At 42.7% G+C, this 25,801-nt stretch overlaps 1 protein-coding gene across 1 annotated transcript in view; it reads left to right on the top strand.

The window, feature by feature from the left end:
- Positions 1–17,141, top strand: part of LOC142106864 (beta-1,4-galactosyltransferase 1-like) — an 81,775-nt gene extending 64,634 nt beyond the window's left edge. The window contains exons 4-6 of the mRNA XM_075189905.1: positions 3,082–3,204; positions 7,123–7,227; positions 16,997–17,141. Coding sequence (XP_075046006.1) covers positions 3,082–3,204; positions 7,123–7,227; positions 16,997–17,141 — 373 coding nt within the window. The remainder of the gene's footprint in view (positions 1–3,081; positions 3,205–7,122; positions 7,228–16,996) is intronic.
- The last annotated feature ends 8,660 nt before the right edge of the window (positions 17,142–25,801 follow it).

Here is a 25,801-nt window from a genome sequence, read left to right as displayed (position 1 = left end):
ATTCCCGACGGCCAGAGTTAGAGTTAATGGAGAGCTATCAGAACCCGTTAAAATAGCTAACGGAACAAGGCAGGGCTGCCCCCTTTCTCCCTTGATTTTTATCTTATGTATGGAGGCACTCGCGCGGTCAATTAGAGCAAACCCGGATATCTCCGGAGTACAGATGGGAGGGAGAGAATTTAAACTAGCACTCTTCGCGGATAACCTTCTTGCAGTCCTCACGAACCCAATTGTTTCTATTCCGAACTTAGTCTCAGAATTCCGTACTTTCGGAGAGCTATCTAATTTTAAAATTAACTTCTCAAAGTCAGTGGCCCTCAATATTTCCTCTCCACCTAACGTAATCGAAGGCTTGAAGTTGGCTTTCCCCTTTGCCTGGCACCACACACATATTAAGTATTTGGGTGTGATCATAAATAAAGACAACTCAAAGATTTTTGCAGATAACTTCCTACCCATTACTGCAACTATACGTTCCAATTTAATGGGCTGGCTACAGAAAGACTTTTCCTGATGGGTAGAGTTAATATTGTAAAAATGAACCTACTCCCGAGAGTTCTATATCTCCTTCACACACTCCCAATACATGTCCCCACTTCATGGTTCAATGAGCTACATAAGGCCATTAGACATTTTGTTTGGAGGGGCAGGAAACCTCGGTTCAAGCATGACATATTATATAAGCGCAAATGTGACGGCGGCCTTCAGCTGCCACATTTTTCAACATACTACGACACGGTTATGCTGAACAGGGTTCTCGATTGGACAAGAGGAGGAGGAGATAGACAATGGGTTTGGATTGAGGATTACGTGTTAGACACAGCTATTGATCTTGTCCCATGGCAGTCTTCTATTCCCAAGACTAAACACCCGACTATCTCTCCTACCCTGGCCAGATGGTCAAAGCTGCGAACTACTCCAAACATTTCCACAAAACACTCTCCCCTGACGGCACTTTTTGACAATCCAGATTTCCCCCCGGGCCTCGCAAGACATTCTTTCCAACATTGGATCCAAGTAGGGATAACCCGTGTCGGCCAGCTGGTGGGCAGGTCTGGAGTCATACCTTTTGCTGATCTACAGGCAAAATGGGGCTTACCCAATGTCGAAATTTGGAGGCATATTCAATTGAGACACTTTGCAGGTTCTAGGGGAGTCCGCGAGGAGGCAGGTACGACGTGCACACAGTTTGAGACTCTATGCACGGCGGCTCAACTCCCCAGGCATACATTATCATCTATATATAAGATCTTGATAGTACATCTATTCAAAGCGCTACCCAAATTCACCAGGGACTGGGAGCGGGAGTTAAGCATGGACATACCTGAGTCAGAATGGGGAGTCATATTTCAGCGCACTCAAGCCAGCTCAATTAGTTTAAGAGTGGTCGAAACACACTACAAAATTTTAACTAGGTGGTACCGATGTCCAAGCCTCTTGGCAAAGATGTTCCCTGGGGTCCTAGATCTCTGCTGGAGATGTCAAGGAGCTTCAGGCACTCCTTTACATATATGGTGGGAATACACAGCAATCAGACCTTTTTGGGAAGCGGTTATTCTCATCTCCAAATCAATTGTGGGAACCGATTTACCAAACTGCCTGAGATTTTGGCTACTCAACGATACCAATATGCCAGTCTCCCAATACAAAAAGTCCTCGATAAAATTTCTCAATAGCGCTGCCAAGGCTGTGATTCCGGTTCACTGGAAATCACCGCTAGCTCCCACTATAAAAGAATAGTTTACGCGAATAGACTTTTATATGGAAATGGATGAAATAATATATGCGGCAGAGGATAAAAATAGAGCTTTCTACTTAATGTGGTCGGAATGGATTGAATTTAAAGGCTCAGTGTTGTTTGCTCAGTGGAATGTATGAAACCCAATTCCCCCCCCCCATGTCCTTCCTCCCAAGCTTCCCTTCTATCTTTCTATCCCCCACCCCCCTGACTTTCTTTTACTATTTTATACAAGAAAAGTTAAGCAGATATACGCCACTCTAGGTGAACTGGCAATTGCTGATATGCAACGAAAATACTTGAAGTACTATATCTATATTTATGTGTTAATACTGTTACATTCACTTGTATATGCTGCTTCACTTCAATAAAAAGAGATTACATAAAAAAAAAACATACTGGGCCTGATTCATTAAGCAACTTAGGCAAGAAATTGAGAATGTTTTCTTACCAATGTTTTCTGGACAAAACCATGTTACAATGCAAATGGTGCAAATTAGTTTATTAATTTGCACATAAATTAAATACTGGCTGTTTTTTTTCATGTAGCACACAAATACCTGATAGCTTATTTGTACACTGAAATTTAAAGTTGATATTTTCGGCTAGATACACTTAACAAGTGTTACAATATTATATCAGGGACTAACATGAAACTTTAAACTTGAGTGACACATTAAGACATTTGACACATTGTATCTGCAGCATTACACAATCTAAGATTGAAATACATTTTGATACAATAACATTTACATTGATACATATTAATACTTTTGTCAATGCTATTATTACTGTTGAGACATTGCTCATTATCTGACCTAATTTACAGGTCTCAGGTTACCTGTTGACCTAGATAATTAACTTGGACTGCCAGCTAGTTAATGCAGATATTATCCTGATTGCAAACCAAATCTAAGCCACATCTCATAACATTGGCCATTTGAGGCAAATGGTAATTACTTTAGCTAACACAATCAAAATTACTTCTGCTTTCCTGCTATTTTCACACAATATGGCAATATTCTTTCGCTTTATAATACATACAATATTGTAGGTAATAGCAAGGACCAAACGTACCTAATAACAATACACATAATACACCGATGTTCTGGTATATATACATAGACTAGACCAGGGATTAAAAAGTAAATTAAACTGTGAGAAATGGGTGATGAATAAAAAGTCCTCAGTCCAGTGGGAACCCATTTCTTAACAATGACTATTTATCAATTTGAGGACAGGAGGTCATATCCAGCCTAGTTTTAATGTATATTAAATATATTTTCTGTAAACAAGAACTTGTTTTATATACAATATACATACTATGTTTTATCTACTTTCAGGTTAAGATACAAGACAGTATTTGGAGGAGTAGTGGCCTTTTCAAAGGAGCAGTTCCTAAAAGTGAATGGCTTTTCCAACATGTTCTGGGGCTGGGGAGGAGAAGATGATGAACTGTATCAAAGGTTTGTTATGTTCAGTAAAAGTATAATAGTTTATTAACTACTAAATAACTTACATTTCACATATACATCGTGTCAGGAACACACAGGAACCCAAAAGGATTTGAACAGCCAGTCCGGTTTGACGATACCTATAGTGGAGGCACAGATTCTAATGTAGGATAGGTATTCACCAGGGACTTCCATTAGGCGTATGGGCTTCTCTACTATCCTCACATATGTTGTGGCCCTCCATACAGGTATCAGATGTGTCTGACGGATAAGTATAATCAATAGTGAATATAAGAGGTACAAAATGAATAGAGGTGCCTGGTATATACTGGATAATGAGGCCACAAATACAGTGGATGGCTGAAAATGCCAGGAATACAGAGGATGGCTGAAGATGCCAGGAATGCAGTGGATGGCTGAAAATGCCAGGAGTACACTGGAATAGATGGAATTGCCAGGAACACACTGAAGCAGAGAGAATTACCATGAAAACAGTGGAATAGTAGATTATTACCAGGAATACAGTGGAACAAAAATTACCAGCAACAGGCTGGAACAGGAACCAAGAGTCAGATAGCAGTGTTAGAGACCTCATACCTAGCACCTGCCACGGGCACTAGGAGTTTTGACCCAGAATTCACCAGATGTAGCTGTACCCACCAGAGGCGCAGAGTCTAACACAGTGGCTGGTCTTCTCCAGGAACTCCCGCAAGGAAGTATGGGCTTTAGCAGCTTCCACTGTGCAGGTTGTGGCCCTCTGGGGAGTATGGTGAATATGCGGATACAGCTATACACAATGAGTACACGGATCTGCTCAAGCTGAATAGAAGAGGGAATGCCAGAAGATATATATAGTCTCTGAGTAGTAGAAACAATGATGACCCGGCAAGTATGATGGCCAGTATTAATGGCAAGAGAGAGTTCCAAGGTGCCTAGCACGCAGGTAACTTAAAACAGGCAGATACTTGACAACTGAAGGAAAGTCTATACGGACAGCCAATAACACAGTGTAGTGGAAGAGTCATCGACTCGCAGCTATCACTACAGGTGCACAGTAAAACTTAGTCCCGATAATAGGTAACATACAATGTAGCTTTAGAATAGGCTGCGGCTGACAGGTGTTACCACTGACGTAGAATAAAGACTTGTCCAGGTGCAGGTAAGATACAAAGTAGCATGGAGCGGTCTGCGGCTGGCAGGTATCACCACTGATGTGGAATGAAGACTTGTCCAGGAGCAGGTAGAATACAAGGTAGCATGGAGCGGTCTGCGGCTGGCAGGTATTACCACTGACGTGGAGTGAAGACTTGTCTAGGAGCAGATAAAATACAAGGTAGCGTGGAGCGGTCTGCGGCTGGCAGGTATTACTACTGACGTGGAATGAAGACGTGTCCAGGTGCAGATAAGATATGAGGTAGCATGAAGCGATCTGCGGCTGACAGGTATTACCACTAATGTGGAATGGAGACTTGTCCAGGTGCAGGTAGCGTCCACAGCAAACAGGTACCATAAACAGGAACAGGGAATTCCTTGGTACCTCAGCAGAATGAGAACCAAGAACAGGCAAAGGTAGAAGGACCACAGGTGTGTTAAATAGTGAGAAGTAATTAATCATCCAATGAGGAGAGAAACAAGGTTTTAACAGTCTGTAGGTCTGCACATGCGCAGACCCCTGGGCAAGACAGGCGCCGGCAAGACAGAGAGAGGACTAGGTCTTGAGCCAGAGGAACTAACAGTCCGGTGAGTGACAGCACCATCTTGCAACCACAGGGGCTTTAAATAGAGGTGAGGGAATTGGGTGGTTATGGAGGCTGGAGCCAATAGGAGGAAAGGCAAGGTTAAAGAATGGGCATGAGCACTAGGCTGAAAAAACAAAATCCACAGGCTGCATTGCCAGAGAACCAGGGAAGAGCAAAGAGGCACAGCCAAGCACAAGGCCCAGGAAATAGTAAGGTTAAGTTAATAAACTTTGCAGAACAATTTAAAATGTAGCACACGCAAGGTTTGTGTGATTTTATAGCCAGGGATTTTCTTTAATAGATTACATGGGGAGCACAAGGTCTAACAATACATAATTAGATTCCACAAAGAAGTCAGAGCAAGTAAACAACAAAGGTCTAGATAACCAGTGACTGATCTTTAAGTTCAATACCTACAGACTGTTCAAATCTAGAAAGAGGCAAATTACAAAATGGTGATCAAAACTTAGATGAGTACACAAGACTGATATGTGATATACCCAGTGGTCGAAGTGAAAATTTAGAAATGCTGGTATGAAAAATGTGAATGGAATTTGATAGTTGAATTCCCCCCTCCTAATCCCACATAACTTTATCATCACCACTGTTCATTTTTATAGCACCACAGATTCTGTAGCACCTGACATAACCATACATATAAAACATACACGTAAAAGCAAAGTTAATACAGTTAGGCAGAAAAATAAATGTTTGGCTAAAATTAACAGACCAAATCTCATGACATACAGAAACATGACTGGGACTACAAGGAAAATGGTGTGGACAGATATGAGACATAGGGTAACGGGCTCTGAACGTAAGAGCTTACATTCTATAGGGAGGGGGTAATGAGAGATAATACTGGCAGATGTGACATTAGGCTCTGTGGTTCTGGTGTGTAGCAGAAGAGATGGAGGCTAAATGGTCCAAGTTGTAGGAGGGTAGAATGAAGGGGTGATAGAGGGACAGGGTAGAGATAATGGCAAGTGGGATGTTTAAGAAGAGGAGATAAGGTATAGGAGGGAGAAGAGGATGAGACAGTACAGGATATAGAAGAAGGGGCAGGATGTGCAGAGGTGGGGCACAAATATAAGTACTGCAGGTGGATACAATTTTCAGTTCATAATTTACCATTCAAGTGGGATGTATTAGACACCGTGGTTGATGCATTTGCATAGCATACATATACTGAATATAGCCCGAGATAACAAACATACTAAGACTATTGGCTTCCTGAACTTTTGTTACCTGGCTAACTGACAACCAGAGGCCTCAAGGTAGTACATGCTTCTTTTCAGTTGCAATTGACTACTGCTAAAAATTGATTTGTGCGGTAAAGCTTCTACTGCACCATTTTGTTAACTCTTACTTCAGGCAACCATTTCAAAGATATATAAAAAAAAAATATTGTTGCTGTGCACAGGTTCTATCAAGTCTATAGAAGTCATTATTTTGCAGTGTACGTAAAGCAAATTAATCTATAAATGTGTCTGTGCAAGAAATAAGATCAAATAAGACTTCAAAGAATGATGGCCCTGGTTTATTGTACTTGCCTGCAGTAGGTGTGTACAGGTGTCATCATCCATCAGATGCGGGTGCTGCGTAAAAGAGTAGCAAAAGCTCTAAGCAGCCCCTCGGTGTCTCCAGCTGGCATCCCTGCGCCGCTTGTCGGGGGGCACAAAAAAATCAGACAAGTAGCACTGTGGGAGAGGATCTTAGGAGGCATCACATCTGTGGAGGGAGAGGTAAGTCCGATGGACACCACAGGAGCTACGGGGCAGAGTGCTGGTGGATTAGTATAGGAGGAGGGATTGCATCAACTAACAGAAGGTGGCATGTTAGGGGATGGGAAAGAGGGGATATACACAGGCACACAGAGGTGTCAATCAGAGCAGTGGGAGAAGTGGCGGTATGGCATATCGTCGTATTCGAGCACTAGATATATACCTATAAAATCTGTATAAAACTGAATCACTTTCAAAATGTTTTATGATATTCTGAATCATGTACAGCCAAGGGTGAGCTAAAGATAATCTATGCTGTCTCATTGTTTGCTAGGCAGTTATATTGCAATTTTTCTGAATTATGGCAGTTCATGTGTAAAAATAACTAAATACAGAGCACTGTTTGAGATACTATTTGTAACATTAACTTGAAAAGCATAGCTGACCTTGTTGATCTTTTCCTACAGGGTGATAACCGCAGGGATGAAAATTGAACGTCAAAGTCAAAACATTTCTAAAGCAAAAGCATTTTTACACAGTAGAGATAAGGGTAATGAACAAAACCCAAAGAGGTAAGTGCAAAGAAGGGCAAATGGTTAATAAAGCCCAAAACCCAAATATTACACTTGTGATTCCTGAGATAACTGGCATACAAGTGAATACTGTAACGAGTAATGTGAGTACTGTAACAATACTGTGTGAGTAATGCACCATAGAAAATTGTAGGCCACCAAAAATTCAATGTTGTTTTTTTAAAAAAATGAAAAGAAAAAAGAAAGCATGGTTTTTATGATGGGAACCATTGGGACATGTGTGACATGGGTACCTGAATGGATTCATCATAACAAAACCACCTGGTCTGTCTAAATATTATTAAACTACCCCAAAATTATATCTCCCATTTACTATTAACTTCCAAATCTGACACTCTGAGGTAGCATTTTGTTGATCCCTGACTTGTCAAAATCACAACCTAAGCAAGGCTAAGTACACACTGCAAAAACTTACAACCAATTTGTTATCTCTACATGCTACATGAAAAAACAGTCAGTATTTAACTTATGTGCAAAACAGAATGCTAATTTGCACCCCTTGCATTGCAATATGGTTTTGTCCAGGAGACTGAAATAAAAAGTTTCTTCAGTTAAGATCCTTAATGAATCAGGCTCCTGGTAATCTATGGTACCCGGTAACACATGATAAGCAGTGAGTGGTGCTGGCAAACTATTTGTTCTCTGAACAACAATAATGGAAATAGTTGTTTTTCAGAGTGGTATTACCATAAAGTGTTAAATGGTAAATGTGGCAATGCATACACTTTAAGACGAATAGGAGTTGAATAAAACAATACCAATACCAGGAATAAATATGAGAAATGATAAACATTTACTACAATTGACAATGCCATGCACAGTGCAATATAAAGATAATGGCAATGTAATGAAGCTATAACGATTAGAACACTGTAATTAAACCTTTAGGCATGGTAATATACTCAGCACAGCAACAATATTATGTTACTTTAGGACTCTCTACAACCAGTAGTACTTTGTAGATATGCAGATGGTTTACATTTTGTAGTTACCTACAGATTTGCAGTTTTAATCAGATAATTAAATGCAGATAACATTAACAAATGTCCATACCTTGCAAGATGTAGAAAGTAATAATAATAGGAGATCAATGCTCAATGTGTAAAGCAAATGGAGACTCAATACAGCAACAATATATTGATCCTCAACAGGTATAGCTAAGTGTAGTGGAAAGGGGCGGATTAATCCCTTGAACGGTAATCACTGCTAAAGCTGGGTACACACTACACAGTTTTCATCCAATAATTGGCTAAATCAGCTGACATACGAACGCTCGTTCAAAAGTCGGGTCAGTGTGTGCAGTGACACGATGGTCGAAAGTCTGCCCAAATGGACGATTGTCGCCTCATTTGGTTGGTTGTACCGTTTAATATTTTCGTTCCAATCTCGTTTCAGTTGTGTAGTGTGTATAAACTTCCGACCGATCCACAACAGTGAGTACGAAATTACAGTCATTGCTCACGACAATATGGCTGTAAAAAGTCGCTAAACGGACATCCGCTCTTCCCTTTACTGTCCTAAACAAGGCTAGTGTGTATGCAGTCCAGGGACCCAAGCGATCGGAACATCGATCGCATGTAAAATCGCTCGGCATAAAAAGTTGGTTGAAATTTCTGTAGTGTGTACCCAGCTTAAGCTTTTGGTAGGGATAGGTGAGGGTGAAGTAATCTCAGCAGCACAGGGCAATGTAGTACCTCTGTCTCAAACAGACTTTTAAAGGGGCAAATAACTAAATGTAGTAAGCTGCGAGTTTCCGTCGGGTTTGAAAAGTGGAGATGTTGCCTATAGCAACCAATCAGATTCTAGTTATCATTTGTATCGTTGTTATCATTGTAGAATGTACTAAATAAATGATAACTGGAATCTGATTGGTTGCGGTAGGCAACATAAATACTTTTCAAACTCAACGGAAATTCACAGCTTGATACATTTTCCCCAGGTGTGGTGCAATGCAGTATTAGATAGGTTACTCATATATACAGCTGCCACTGACCAACTCTGAACACGAGTCAAAGACCTGGAAAGTCCTCCAGTTACTGTACTCACCATATGGCAATGTAAAGTGAGTGATGGCAATTTCATCAGCAGGAACTTGGAATAATGGCAGAGATGAATGGTCTAATAGCAGACAACTGGAACACTCTTGACAATGTGTTTACACTTCTCTCACTCTCTAAACTGATGTCTTACTTTCTCTTCTTAGTTGATATCTTGCTCCCTCTTTTTCTCTGGACAGGAACTGGACTCCCCGTTTCTCTGGCAGCTTTCACAGGTTCCTTGACAGGTTAATATCTGGCTATGGAAGACTTCCCTAAGCGTTTGCACTTCTCTCTGATAATTTTGCAGCTAGCTCTAATGATCTTATAGCCCTGTCTTGCAACTTGACAGTCTTTTTTGTCTTGCAGCCTTGTTTGTAAGTGTAGAAGCTCTGTCTGTTAGTATAGCAGCTTGCTTGGTGAGTGTGAAGATATGTGGTTCCCAAATCACTCAGATATGGTAAAAAATAGAAGAATGATTTATTCTGCAGAATAGGATTAAATACAGCATGGCCCCTTAGCGATAGCAGATTCAACAAGTGAGGAAATCAGTTCAAATAAATCCAGTGGGATAGGTACAGCAGGGTCACCTTAACAATAGCTGGTCCAACAAGTGAGGAGATCAGTTCATATAAATCCAGTGAGATAGGTTCCACAGCACATCTTTGGCAGAGTCAGTCATATACATCTCCAGCTCCCCGAGGAGCCTCTTTTATCACCTCCTAATCCCACCTTGGGAACTGCCTGCCCAGGGAATTTGCAAAAGATCTCGATTGGTGGGCTTCTCACACTACCCATCACCCTCCCATTACCCTCCTCTACCTTCTCCAGGTGTCTTCGCTCAGGTGACCCCTGCTGGGTCTGGCTCCTGGCGGTCTCTAAAGTTCACTAGTGGACAATAGGGAGCAACCAGAAGGAACAATGGTAGATTAATTCACTCAGCTCCTGAGTGTTCCCTGTGGAGGGGTAATTTAACCCCTGAAGTGCTTTTCCATGGAGATGTTACATTTTGATACAATACCCTTTACATTGAGACATTGTTCTGATTACAAACCAAATCTACGTCACACCTTATAACAATGGACATTTGAGACAAATGGTAATTACCTTAGCTAACACAAGCAAAATGACCTCCTCTGTCCTGTTATTTTCACACAATGTGGCTCCTTAGCGATAGCAGGTTCAACAAGTGAGGAAACTCATTGTCTTTCCTCCATCGACTCCCATCCCACCACGACCTCTCTATTGTCGTCAACAACACCACCATCTCCTCTGTCACCCAACTCCGCTACTTGGGTGTCACCCTCGACTTCTCTATCTCTTTTGCCCCCCATATTCATGCCCTTGCCCAAGCCTGTCATTTCCAACTACGCAACATCACCCGCATCCATCCCTTTCTCTCTCAGGATGCCACTAAGACTATCATCCACGCACTCATCATCTCCCGCCTGGATTACTGCAACCTCCTCCTCACTGGCCTCCCCCACTCCCATCTCTCCCCCCTCCGTTCTATACTCAATGCGGCCGCGAGACTCATCTTCCTCTCACGCCGCTCCTCCTCGGCCTCCCCTCTCTGCCTTGCCTTACACTGGCTCCCCTTCCCCTACAGAATCCTTTTCAAACTCCTCACCACCACTTACAAGGCTCTCTCCAACTCTACTGCCCCTTATATCTCTAGCCTCCTCTCCATTCACACTCCTGCCCGCTCCCTGCGCTCGGCCAACGATCAACGCCTCTCCTCAACTCTTATCACCTCTTCCCACTCCAGAATCCAAGACTTTTCCCGCGCTGCCCCCCTTCACTGGAATGAACTCCCTCGTTCCATCCGTCTCTCTCCTACTCAGTGCTATTCAAACGTGCGCTGAAAACCTACCTCTTCCTCAAAGCATACCAACCATCCACATAACCCCGCCACTCGCTCTCAACTCGCTCTCCCCCTTACCTTTCTGGCTCCCCCTGTGCCTGTTCTGTTCTCCCTCCCTTAGGAGGTAAGCTCACTTCAGCAGGGCCCTCTTCCCTCATGTCTCCCTACCTGTTCTTCTGCTCCATTTTTTGCATCAGCCTGCCTGGAATTTCTGAAGTATTGGTATTTTTGTTTATTGTTTTGTACTGTTTCACCCTGTATAGTCGACTGTTTTGTACTGTGTACGGCGCCGCGGAAACCTTGTGGCGCCTAACAAATAAAGGATAATAATAATAATAATAATGTGGCAATATTCTTTACATTTCATACAGGTAATAGCAAGGCCAAAATGTACCTGATAACATGAAATAATAATACATATTTATACTCCGATGCTCTGTTGTATTTACTGGGTCAAGGATTAAACAGTACATTAAACTGTAAGAAACGGGTGATGAATTAAAAATCTTCAGTGCAGTAGCACCCCGTTTCGTGACAGTGAGGCTGGTGGCTCTGTCTATAGCATGTGATGCCTTACTCATTTCTTTTAGGCTCTGTGAGGGGTCAAATCTATCTAAGCTGCTGTTAGGTTTTAAGATTCTCACATTCACAGTACTCACACTGACTGGGTCCTCTGTTTCCCCCCATCTTCAGTAGTCAAGTGTTGTTCAGACTCTATGCTTCAGGACTCTTAAATATGCAGAAGGCTTGCAAATATTTGTTTCTGGTTTGATAGGGCTACTCTGTGTATGGCTACCATCCTGAATATGGTTTTGCCTATCTTCTCCTCTGCCACACTCCTGTTTATCACCCTATTTTCCTATTAATCTGGTGAAAAAGATCCAATTGTTGGTGGGCTCTGATATAATTTCCTGGCTTCTTACAGCTCAAGAATACTTGGATTTGCAGTTTTTAGCACACGAGTATGAGTTACACTGCTCTCTAATGACAGTAATTTAGCCCACCTTGCTTATAAGCTTGTGGCATCCTCCGCTCCTGGCTTCCCCCCGTCCTCTTCTGATGAGCACTAGGTCCAGGGGATTACACTTATATTAACAATCACTGTCTTTATTGTTTTCATTTGATCTCTGACAAAATTACAGGCTGTCTTATTTGTGCAAAATAAGGATAGTGTAATTCTTCTACTGTATACTCTGGCAAAAATGTATTCTAAACATTCTTGTTAAAAAAAAACTAATTGCCTAGCTGAAACACTCTCTGAAGCTGGTCTCTCACATCCATACACACAAAATACAGTCACACAAATAAACACATTGGCACACAATATCCTCCTTGTCAGCAAAATAATTTGCTAATTCAGCCTCTGATACCACCTCTACCCTGATGACACCCAAATGTATCTCTCCCCTTCTGTAGTATCTTGTGTAACCAACTGCTATCTCCATATTGATATCTAAATGTTACATAAAGCTCAACAGGTACAAAACAGAGCTTGTCATCCAGTGGCAGAACTACCACTGGTGCCGCAGGTACGGTGCACTAGGGCCCATGGAGATAATGGGGACTGCTACACGGGGAACTAGTGAGCTGTGGGCTCCAGTTCCCTCCTCCCTGCTTCCCTGTACCGAGGCCCACAGCTAGCTAGTTCCACCTCTGTTGTCATCTTCACTCCTCCCAGAGTCACCACCTCCAAAAATATCTCTCAATAACAACACACCTTCCCTAAGTCTCTCAAGAACTCTGCTTTGGTGTCACACTTGACTCCGCCCTCTGCATTATTCCTCACAGCTAGTATATCAGTTATGATACCTCCATCTTACAAAATATTGCCAGAATCTGCCTTTATCTTACCCAAGATACCACAAACCTGTTATCCCCTCTCTCATCATTTCCCGCCTTGACTACTGCAACCTCTTCCTATCTGGCATCCCTTCAACCACCTATCCCCATTTCAAACCATCTTAAATGCTGAAGCAATGGTGATCTTTCTTTCTCGCTGCTCCGCATCTGCTGCAGGACTTTGTAACTCTCTACACTGGTTTGCTGTATACTCCAAAACCCACATCAAGTTACTCACCTCTACTTACAAATCTCTCAATAATTCCACCCTGTCATACACATTCAAATATCATATCAAAATACTCTAACTCTTGCCTTGTTAGATTTACCTATAGTTTACCGCCAGTAACCATTTCTCATTAATTTCTGCAAGACTTCTCACAAGCCTACCCACTTATTTAATTCCCTATTCCAGTGGTTCCCAAAATTTTGCAGTTCGCGGCACCCTTAGAGTCTCCAAATTTTTTCAAGGCACCCCTCCAAAATAATTATTGAGCAGTCCTGTTTTAGAAGTAGTTGGGTCAAAAAATTGAAATAAGTATTTAGGTCAGGACAGAAATACTTATTTAGTTGTATGCAAAAATGCCCCCTCTGCATCCAGACACTCTGCCCTCAGGCACTCTGTCTCCTCTGCATCCAGACACACTGCCTCCTCTGCATCCAGACACACTGCCCTCTCTCACACTGCCCCCTTTGCCCTCTGTCACGCTGTCCCCCTCCTCTGCCCTCTTTTACGATGCCCCCCTCCTCTGCCCTGTCTCACGGTGTCCCCCCTCCTCTGCCCTCTCTCACGATGTCCCCCCTCTCTGCCCTCTGTCACACTCCTCTGCCCCTGTTACACTCCTCTGCCCCCTGTTACTCTCCTCTGCCCCTGTGACACTCCTCTGCCCCGTTGTGCCCCAGCTGTCACCCTCTCTCCCCCTGTTACACTCCTCTGCCCCGTTGTGCCCCAGCTGTCACCCTCTCTGCCCCTGTTACACTTCTCTGCCCCGTTGTGCCACATCTGTCACCCTCTCTGCCCCTGTTACACTCCTCTGCCCCGTTGTGCCCCAGCTGTCACCCTCTCTGCCCCAGCTGTCACCCTCTCTGCCCCAGCTGTCACCCTCTCTGCCCCCGCTGTCACCCTCTCTGCCCCAGCTGCCACGCTCTCTTCCCCGCTGTCATGCTCTCTGCCCCAGCTGTCACCCTCTCTGCCCCCGCTGTCACCCTCTCTGCCCCAGCTGTCACGCTCTCTTCCCCGCTGTCACGCTCTCTGCCCCAGCTGTCACGCTCTCTGCCACAGCTGTCACCCTCTCTTCCCCGCTGTCACGCTCTCTGCCCCATCTGTCACCCTCTCTTCCCCGCTGTCACGCTCTCTGCCCCAGCTGTCACCCTCTCTGCCCCTGCTGTCACCCTCTCTGCCCCAGCTGTCACCCTCTCTGCCCCCGCTGTCACCCTCTCTGCCCCAGCTGCCACACTCTCTTCCCCGCTGTCACGCTCTCTGCCCCAGCTGTCATGCTCTCTGCCCCAGCTGTCACCCTCTCTGCCCCCGCTGTCACCCTCTCTGCCCCAGCTGTCACGCTCTCTTCCCCGCTGTCATGCTCTCTGCCCCAGCTGTCATGCTCTCTGCCCCAGCTGTCACCCTCTCTTCCCCGCTGTCACGCTCTCTGCCCCAGCTGTCACGCTCTCTGCCCCAGCTGTCACGCTCTCTGCACCAGATGTCACCCTCTCTTCCCTGCTGTCACCCTCTCTGCCCCCGCTGTCACCCTCTCTGCCCCAGCTGTCACGCTCTCTTCCCTGCTGTCACGCTCTCTGCCCCAGCTGTCATGCTCTCTGCCCCAGCTGTCACCCTCTCTTCCCCGCTGTCACACTCTCTGCCCCCGCTGTCACGCTCTCTGCCCCAGCTGTCACCCTCTCTGCCCCAGCTGTCACCCTCTCTGCCCCAGCTGTCACCCTCTCTGCCCCAGCTGTCACGCTCTCTTCCTCGCTGTCACCCTCTCTGCCCCAGCTGTCACCCTCTCTTCCCCGCTGTCACGCTCTCTGCCCCAGCTGTCACCCTCTCTTCCCCGCTGTCACGCTCTCTGCCCCAGCTATCACCCTCTATTCCCCGCTGTCACCCTCTCTGCCCCAGCTGTCACCCTCTCTGCCCCAGCTGTCACCCTCTCTGCCCCGCTGTCACGCTCCCTCTCTCCTCTGCCGCACGCCAGCCATAGAAAAAAAAGAAAAAGCACATGAAATTACCAATCCTCTGGGCACCGGGACCCAGCAGCCTCCTCTCTCCCGCAGCAGCTTGTTACTGACGTCGATATTCAGTGACAGCTGTGGGAGAGAGGAGTCTTCAGGGTCCCGGTGCCCGGCGGATTGGTAAGTTTCTGTGCTTTTAATTTTTTTCAATGCTTGGCCCGCGGCACCCCAATGACAGCGCCGCGGCACCCCTGGGAGCCGCGGCACACAGTTTGGGAACTGCCGCCCTATTCCCTGATCAGTCTACCCCATAGCCTTCAGATATTTAAAAGCTATCTAAAACCTCTTTATTAGACCTTACCCTGCTATCTAGCACTGCTGACAATAATAATAATATTTTACCAATGTGCAAAAGTCTTTATGGTGGGAGTAAAGAAAGATAGAACTGTGCTGATTAGACAAAATTTAGGGGGTTGCATACCACCTAACTTTGCAGTACTGCAAATTGGGATATACAGTTAAAGGGGCATGGCCATATCACACAGGTGTGCCCAGCGCTTCTGAAACACTAAGCTGCCCCTTACCCTGGTTCTCTAAGAAAGACTAATTTGTTGCCATACCATTCAGTGGCAGGTTTAGGTGCTAGTGGTACAATTTACCGCTGCTCTGCTATCCAGAGCAACTTACCTCCCAACTTACTGGTCGGTGGTACAAAGGTATCTGCAGATGGAATAGCATGACAGAGCCCTCAGATTGGGACTGTCCTGCCTAGATCACAAAAGATAGGAGGTGTGGCATTGGCACTTTGGTAATGTGTTTGGGCATATTAATTTTGTGGCTGTCATGACTGTCATAATTATAACCTAACTAGGAATTATGAAAATAATATGTTAATATTTACCAAACAAATTATGTTGTGCCATGTACTAAACAAATAACAAATACTCTGTTTAAGTCCAAAATGTCTGTTTTTATCACTTGTCCTGTTGCTGATTTATTTGAACCACTAATATCAAATCAGGGAACATTCAAGGATAGTTTATAGGCCTTTTTCTACATCCTGAAGCTTGGAAAGGAACATTGTTTAGTAATTGAGACCTAGGGTCAAGCAACGTTCATAGATAATTTTGCTTAATGAAATGCTCCAAAATGGAGTTATGGTATATTTAGGAAGAATAAATTTGTTCTGGGACAAATAGGGCCATAAATTATTTGTAAAAAAGGATTTTCATACTAGCTGTGGGGCAAATAAGAAAAAGGTTAAATCGGTTAAATAAAACATACAATGGATAAAAAAAAGTGTGGGGTTTTTTTTAGGATCAGCGTGCTGCTGGGAAATTGATCATGTGTAAGACACCATAATATGCACTTTTCTCTTCAATGAAATTTTCTAACCTTCCGACAGCACTTTCATCAATATTGTTTTTACTACTTTTGTAAAGTTTATTGTGCACAAAAGAAAATTCTAGGGTGTGTTAACTAGACATGTAACATTTTTAATAAGAGCCAAATTCATAGTTAAATTATATTTGTTATGCATTTTACATTTACATCACACTTGTTTTATTCTGATGTCTGACTCAAATTTAATGGCAAATAATGATGACCTAAAATCAACAATGAACTCAATTTACCTTAAAGTTATTTTTACTAATTGAACTATAGGTATTCCTACCTTCCTCTAACATAAATTGTATTAAAGTAACATACAATAATTGCATATATATAAGCTATATTATATCACATCAGGTTCTAAAGAATAATGTCTGAGTTATCTACTTCCTAAATTGTTTGTTAATCTTACCATTTCATGTTATTTACTTTATTTTCTTATTTTTTTCCCCAGTATTCGTCTGATAAAAAAAGCTGCAATACGAATGCACAGAGATGGACTAAATTCATTAAACTACACAATTATCAGTGTTACTAAGCATAGGCTGTATACCAAGGTGACAGTTGATATTGGATTACCAGAGGAATCTATTGACTAGAAAATATGGCCTTGCGGAACATAAAATCTGGGACGTTTGTACATTGCAATATGGGCCTAGGTCAAAAAAGTGAGATTGCTATTCTCAACTGTAGCATATGATTACCAATTTATGAAAGCATTATAAACTCAGTCGTTAGAGGATACTACAACCTCCTTAAAAACTCAGCTGTACTTCTAAATAATATTGACACAAAGCCACTTCCAGTATTCAAATTGAGAGAAACATTAACTATCACATGTTCTAAGGAAGCTTGTGACTGACGTGTGCTAAATATACATAAGTCTGTTACAATCTGAGCATGAACTATAGCTGGAGAGGCAACTGTATTTCTCATTGATAGCACATTATGGTGTCTCCCTTTCTTCCTTTCCTTCTGCATTAGGTAACTGTGCTTAAATTATTCCAGAGAAAGAGTTACTATATCCCTTCCAAGAAGGAATCACAGACTAGAGTATATGTCTATTGCTAAAGGACTACATTGACTCAAATTTTACAGTATACACTGCATTGTTTTGTATGTTACACTCTAATAATATATTATATACTTTGACAATCATTTTCACAAGATTGCAAAGTACAGTATTCATATGAAAAGACTGTGAAATAAGGTACTGTATATTTCATGTAAAGGACATTCGGTATGTATCTTGATTTTCCCAAATCCCTAGTCTTATATTTGCCAATTTAGCCTCACAGGGGGGAACATTTATTTTCTGACCCCCAAGATGGCAAGTGAATAAATTTCCTGGATCAGCACCCCCAATAATATATGTAATTATACCTCAAGATCTTGCAAGAAAATTACCCAATCCATTTTTAAATTATGTTAGTGAATTTTCCATCATCACTTCATGTGGTACAGAAATTACACAGTATAACCATCCTTACAGTAAATAATCCCGTCATATGTTCATGCTGAAACTGTCTTGCTTCAATTTGCAATTGATAACCCATTGTTCTCTATAGGGTCTTTGATATAAAAGTTCATTAAGCATATCTTTATATTGACTTTGAATATATTTGAACATATTAATTAGGTTACTTCTAAGATGCCCTTTCAAAAGTAAATAAAGCCAATGTTTCTAATCTCTTTTTATAATTTATTATCATTGCATTCCTTTTATTAAAAAGAATGCCTACCTCTGAACTCCCTAGAGTTGTCCTACTGCTTACAGTGAGGTGTAATTTCATCCTACTTATGGGAAGATCTAAATAATGTTGGCTACAATACTTTTTATAAACTTCTGTCATTCATTCAATCATATAGCAAATAAATGCAAGTTAATGATAAGTGTTAAGTTATTTTATTGGTGTTTAACATACAAGGCTATTCAAAACGAATGAACCAATTTCATTATGCAATATTTTACTAAGGAAAAGTAAAAGAAAACTCCAGCCAAGTCACAAATATTCTACTCATAATTAGAGATGAGCGCACTCGGATTTTGTGAATCCGAGCCCACCCGAACCTTTCCAATCCGAGTCGGATCCGAGACAGATCCAGGTATTGGCGCCAAATGAAAACTTGAAACCGAGGCTCTGAGTCATAATCCCGCTGTCGGTTCTCGCGATACTAGGAACCTATAAATTCCCCGCTAGTCGCCGCCATCTTCACTCGGGCATTGATCAGGGTAGAGGGAGGATGTGTTAGGTGGTCCTTTGTCCTGGTAGATCTCGTGCTGTGCTGTTAAGTTCTGTGCTGTGCTGTGCTGTGTTGTGCAGTATCAGTCCAGTGGTGCTGTGTGCTGTGCTCTGTCAATTTTGAGTTCAGTGGTGCGGCTGGGTCCTGTGTGCTGTGTCCTGTTCAGTCCAGTGGTCCTGTGTCCCGTGCTCTGTGCTTCTAAGGGCATAGTTATTTCCCCAATATTCCCAAGTGTTTAAAAATTTTAAAAAAAGTTAATAAAAAAAAAAATACAAAAAACTAATTAAATTTTTTTTTAATTACAACAAAATTTGCCAAACCAATCCTGCAATATAAGCCCATTGGTACTGCAATATTACCAAGTTCACACATTCAGCAGTAAAAGTCCAGTGGTACTGCTGCAATATTACAAAGTTCACACATTCTGCAGTATCAGTCCAGTGGTGCTGTGTCCTGTGCTCTGTGCTTCTAAGGGCATAGTTATTTCCCCAATATTCCCAAGTGTTTAAAAAATGTAAAAAAAAAAAAAAATACAAAATTTTTTTTTAAAAAAAAATTAAATTACAAAAAAATTAGCAAAACCAATCCTGCAGTATAAGCCCATTGGTACTGCAATATTACCAAGTTCACACATTCTGCAGTATCTTGTGCTACATATAATAGAGACCAAAAATTTGGAGGATAAAGTAGGGAAAGATCAAGACCCACTTCCTCCTAATGCTGAAGCTGCTGCCACTAGTCATGACATAGACGATGAAATGCCATCAACGTCGTCTTCCAAGCCCGATGCCCAATCTCCTAGTACAGGGCATGTAAAATCCAAAAAGCCCAAGTTCTCAAAAAAAAGCAAAAAGAGAAACTTAAAATCATCTGAGGAGAAACGTAAAGTTGGCAATATGCCATTTACGACACGTAGTGGCAAGGAACGGCTTAGGCCCTGGCCCGTGTTCATGACTAGTGGTCCATCTTCACCCAAGGATCTTAGCCCTCCTCCTCCTCCTCCCCCCCCTACAAAAAATTGAAGAGAGTTATGCTGTCAGCAACAAAACAGCAAACAACTCTGCCTTCTAAAGAGAAATTATCACAAATCCCCAAGGCGGGGCCAAGGGTGTTGGTGGTTCTCAAGCCTGACCTTCCCATCACTGTACGGGAAGAGGTGGCTCGGGAGGAGGCTATTGATGATGTGGCTGGTGCTGTGGAGGAACTTGATGATGAGGATGGTGATGTGGTTATTGTAAATGAGGCACCAGGGGGGGAAACAGCTGATGTCCATGGGATGAAAAAGCCCATCGTCATGCCTGGTCAGAAGACCAAAAAATGCACCTCTTCGGTCTGGAGTTATTTTTATCCAAATCCGGACAACCAATGTATGGCCATATGTAGCTTATGTAAAGCTCAAATAGGGACACCTAAATTCCGTGGTCCAGTTGGATACACACCAGCAACACCCTCCTCGTCAACTTCCTCCACGATCTCCATCAGATTGAGTCCTGCAGCCCAAGTCAGCAGCCAGACTGAGTCCTCTCCAATACGGGATTCATCCGAGGAATCCTGCAGCGGTACGCCTACTACTGCCACTGCTGCTGTTGCTGCTGTTAGTCGGTCATCTTCCCAGAGGGAAAGTCGTAAGACCGCTAAGTCTTTCACAAAAGAATTGACCGTCCAACAGTCGTTTGCCAGGACCACAAAATACGATAGTAGTCACCCTATTGCAAAGTGTATAACTGCGGCTGTAACTGCTATGTTGGTGTTAGACATGCGCCCGTTGTCCGCCATTGTGGAGTGGGATTTAGAGGGTTGATGGAGGTATTGTGTCCCCGGTACCAAATCCCGTCGAGATTCCACTTCACTAGGCAGGCGATACCAAAAATGTACAGAGAAGTACGATCAAGTGTCCTCAGTGCTCTGAAAAATGCGGTTGTACCCACTGTCCACTTAACCACGGACATGTGGACAAGTGGTTCTGCGAAAACGAAGGACTATATGACTGTGACAGCCCACTGGGTAGATGCATCGCCTTCCGCAGCAACAGCAACAGCTGCATCAGTAGCAGCATCTACAAAATGGCTGCTCGTGCAAAGGCAGGCAACATTGTGTATTACAGGCTTTAATAAGATGCACAACGCTGACAACATATTAGAGAAACTGAGGGAAATTATCTCCCAGTGGCTTTTCCCACTTAGACTCTCATGGGGATTTGTGGTGTCAGACAATGCCAGTAACATTGTGCGGGCATTAAATATGGGCAATTTCCAGCACGTCCCATGTTTTGCACACACCATTAATTTGGTGGTGCAGCATTACCTCAAGAGTGACAGGGGTGTGCAGGAGATGCTTGCGGTGGCGCGCAAAATTGCTGGACACTTTCGGCATTCAGCCAGTGCCTACCGCAGACTAGAGGTTGTGACGCGCTGAAACTCCACCTTCTATATGCTGCAGAGGATGGAGGAGCAGCAAAAGGCCATTTAGGCCTACACAGCCACCTACCACATATGCAAAGGAATGGGGATGCGCCTGAGTCAAGCGCAGTGGAGACTGATTTCCGTGTTGTGCGAGGTTCACCAGCCGTTTGAACTTGCCACACGAGAAGTCAGTTCCGACACTGCCAGCTTGAGTCAGGTCATTCCCCTGATCAGGCTGTTGCCGAAGCAGCTGGAGAAAGTGAGGGAGGAGCTGGTAAACCATTGCGATTACACCAAGCATGTAGCTCTTGTGGATGTAGCCCTTCGTACGCTTTGCCAGGATCCAAGGGTGGTCACTCTTTTAAAGTCAGAGGAATACATTCTGGCCACCGTGCTCGATCCTCAGTTTAAAGCGTGAGTTGTGTCTCTGTTTCTGGCGGACACAAGTCTACAGCGGTGCAAAGATCTTCTGGTCAGGAGATTGTCCTCTGAAGAGGACCGTGACATGCCAACAGCTCCACCCTCATTTTCTTCCACATCTATGGCTGCGAGGAAAAAGCTCAGTGTTTTGGAAATTCAGAGCCGTGGAGGGTTTTTTATTAATTATATTGTGGTGACCACTCCTCTACGCAGTCCAGATACATTTATTGGTGCGATTCAGACAAGTTGATGGTTTTCTTATTATATATATTGTGGTGACCACTCCTCTACGCAGTCCAGATACATTTATTGGTGCGAATCATACAAGTTCAGGGTGTTTAAATTATATTGTGGTGACCCACTCCTCTACTCAGTCCAGGAACATTTTTAGGTGCGATTAAGACCAGTTGATGGTTTTCTTATTATATTGTGGTGACCCACTTCTATACGCAGTCCAGATACATTTATTGGTGCGAATCATACAAGTTCAGGGTTTTTAAATTATATTGTGGTGACCCACTCCTCTACGCAGTCCAGGTACATTTTTTGGTGCGATTAAGACCAGTTGATGGTTTTCTTATTATGTTGTGGTGACCCACTCCTCTAAGCAGTCCAGATACATTTATTGGTGCGAATCATACAAGTTCAGGGTTTTTAAATTATATTGTGGTGACCCACTCCTCTACGCAGTCCAGATACATTTATTGGTGCGAATCATACAAGTTCAGGGTTTTTAAATTATATTGTGGTGACCCACTCCTCTACGCAGTCCAGGTACATTTTTTGGTGCGATTAAGACCAGTTGATGATTTTCTTATTATATTGTGGTGACCCACTCCTCTACGCAGTCCAGATACATTTATTTGTGCGAATCATACAAGTTCAGGGTTTTTAAATTATATTGTGGTGACCCACTCCTCTACGCAGTCCAGGTACATTTTTTGGTGCGATTAAGACCAGTTGATGGTTTTCTTATTATATTGTGGTGACCCACTCCTCTACGCAGTCCAGATACATTTATTGGTGCGAATCATACAAGTTCAGGGTTTTTAAATTATATTGTGGTGACCCACTCCTCTACGCTGTCCAGATACATTTGTTGGTGCGAATCATACAAGTTCAGGGTTTTTAAATTATATTGTGGTGACCCACTCCTCTACGCAGTCCAGGTACATTTTTTGGTGCGATTAAGACCGGTTGATGGTTTTCTTATTATATTGTGGTGACCCACTCCTCTACGCAGTCCAGATACATTTATTGGTGCGAGTCAAACAAGTTCAGGGTTTTTAAATTATATTGTGGTGACCCACTCCTCTACGCAGTCCAGATACATTTATTGGTGCGAATCAAACAAGTTCAGGGTTTTTAAATTATATTGTGGTGACCCACTCCTCTACGCAGTCCAGATACATTTATTGGTGCGAATCATACAAGTTCAGGGTTTTTAAATTATATTGTGGTGACCCACTCCTCTACGCAGTCCAGGTACATTTTTTGGTGCGATTAAGTCCAGTTGATGGTTTTCTTATTATATTGTGGTGACCCACTCCTCTACGCAGTCCAGATACATTTATTGGTGCGAATCATACAAGTTTAGGGTTTTTAAATTATATTATGGTGACCCACTCCTCTACGCAGTCCAGGTACATTTTTTGGTGCGATTAAGACCAGTTGATGGTTTTCTTATTATATTGTGGTGACCCACTCCTCTACGCAGTCCAGATACATTTATTGGTGCGAATCATACAAGTTCAGGGTTTTTAAATTATATTGTGGTGACCCACTCCTCTACGCAGTCCAGGTACATTTTTTGGTGCAATTAAGACCAGTTGATGGTTTTCTTATTATATTGTGGTGACCCACTCCTCTACGCAGTCCAGATACATTTATTGGTGCGAATCATACAAGTTCAGGGTTTTTAAATTATATTGTGGTGACCAACTCCTCTACGCAGTCCAGATACATTTATTGGTGCGAATCATACAAGTTCAGGGTTTTTAAATTATATTGTGGTGACCCACTCCTCTACGCAGTCCAGGTACATTTTTTGGTGCGATTAAGACCAGTTGATGGTTTTCTTATTATATTGTGGTGACCCACTCCTCTACGCAGTCCAGATACATTTATTGGTGCGAATCATACAAGTTCAGGGTTTTTAAATTATATTGTGGTAACCCACTCCTCTACGCAGTCTAGGTACATTTTTTGGTGCGATTAAGACCAGTTGATGATTTTCTTATTATATTGTGGTGACCCACTCCTCTACGCAGTCCAGATACATTTATTGGTGCGAATCATACAAGTTCAGGGTTTTTAAATTATATTGTGGTGACCCACTCCTCTACGCAGTCCAGGTACATTTTTTGGTGCGATTAAGACCAGTTGATGGTTTTCTTATTATATTGTGGTGACCCACTCCTCTACGCAGTCCAGATACATTTATTGGTGCGAATAATACAAGTTCAGGGTTTTTAAATTATATTGTGGTGACCCACTCCTCTACGCAGTCCAGATACATTTATTGGTGCGAATCATACAAGTTCAGGGTTTTTAAATTACATTGTGGTGACCCACTCCTCTACGCAGTCCAGGTACATTTTTTGGTGCGATTAAGACCAGTTGATGGTTTTCTTATTATATTGTGGTGACCCACTCCTCTACGCAGTCCAGATACATTTATTGGTGCGAATCATACAAGTTCAGGGTTTTTAAATTATATTGTGGTGACCCACTCCTCTACGCAGTCCAGATACATTTATTGGTGCGAATCATACAAGTTCAGGGTTTTTAAATTATAATGTGGTGACCCCCTCCTCTACGCAGTCCAGGTACATTTTTTGGTGCGATTAAGACCAGTTGATGGTTTTCTTATTATATTTTGGTGACCCACTCCTCTACGCAGTCCAGATACATTTATTGGTGCGAATCATAAAAGTTCAGGGTTTTTAAATTATATTGTGGTGACCCACTCCTCTACGCAGTCCAGATACATTTATTGGTGCGAATCATACAAGTTCAGGGTTTTTAAATTATATTGTGGTGACCCACTCCTTTACGCAGTCCAGGTACATTTTTTGGTGCTATTAAGACCAGTTGATGGTTTTCTTATTATATTGTGGTGACCCACTCCTCTACGCAGTCCAGATACATTTATTGGTGCGAATCATACAAGTTCAGGGTTTTTAAATTATATTGTGGTGACCCACTCCTCTACGCAGTCCAGGTACATTTTTTGGTGCGATTAAGACCAGTTGATGGTTTTCTTATTATATTGTGGTGACCCACTCCTCTACGCAGTCCAGATACATTTATTGGTGCGAATCATACAAGTTCAGGGTTTTTAAGTTATATTGTGGTGACCCACTCCTCTACGCAGTCCAGATACATTTATTGGTGTGAATCATACAAGTTCAGGGTTTTTAAATTATATTGTGGTGACCCACTCCTCTACGCAGTCCAGGTACATTTTTTGGTGCGATTAGGACCAGTTGATGGTTTTCTTATTATATTGTGGTGACCCACTCCTCTACGCAGTCCAGATATATTTATTGGTGCGAATCATACAAGTTCAGGGTTTTTAAATTATATTGTGGTGACCCACTCCTCTACGCAGTCCAGATACATTTATTGGTGTGAATCATACAAGTTCAGGGTTTTTAAATTATATTGTGGTGACTCACTCCTCTACGCAGTCCAGATACATTTATTGGTGCGAATCATACAAGTTCAGGGTTTTTAAATTATATTGTGGTGACCCACTCCTCTACGCAGTCCAGGTACATTTTTTGGTGCGATTAAGACCAGTTGATGGTTTTCTTATTATATTGTGGTGACCCACTCCTCTACGCAGTCCAGATACATTTATTGGTGCGAATAATACAAGTTCAGGGTTTTTAAATTATATTGTGGTGACCCACTCCTCTACGCAGTCCAGGTACATTTTTTGGTGCGATTAAGACCAGTTGATGGTTTTCTTATTATATTGTGGTGACCCACTCCTCTACGCAGTCCAGATACATTTATTGGTGCGAATCATACAAGTTCAGGGTTTTTAAATTATATTGTGGTGACCCACTCCTCTACGCAGTCCAGATACATTTATTGGTGCGAATCATACAAGTTCAGGGTTTTTAAATTATATTATGGTGACCCCCTCCTCTACGCAGTCCAGGTACATTTTTTGGTGCGATTAA

Source organism: Mixophyes fleayi, chromosome 1 (genome assembly GCF_038048845.1).
Source record: "Mixophyes fleayi isolate aMixFle1 chromosome 1, aMixFle1.hap1, whole genome shotgun sequence".
NCBI lineage: Eukaryota > Metazoa > Chordata > Amphibia > Anura > Limnodynastidae > Mixophyes > Mixophyes fleayi.
Note: the sequence above shows the minus strand (reverse complement) of the source record. Positions and strands in the feature narration are given on the sequence as shown.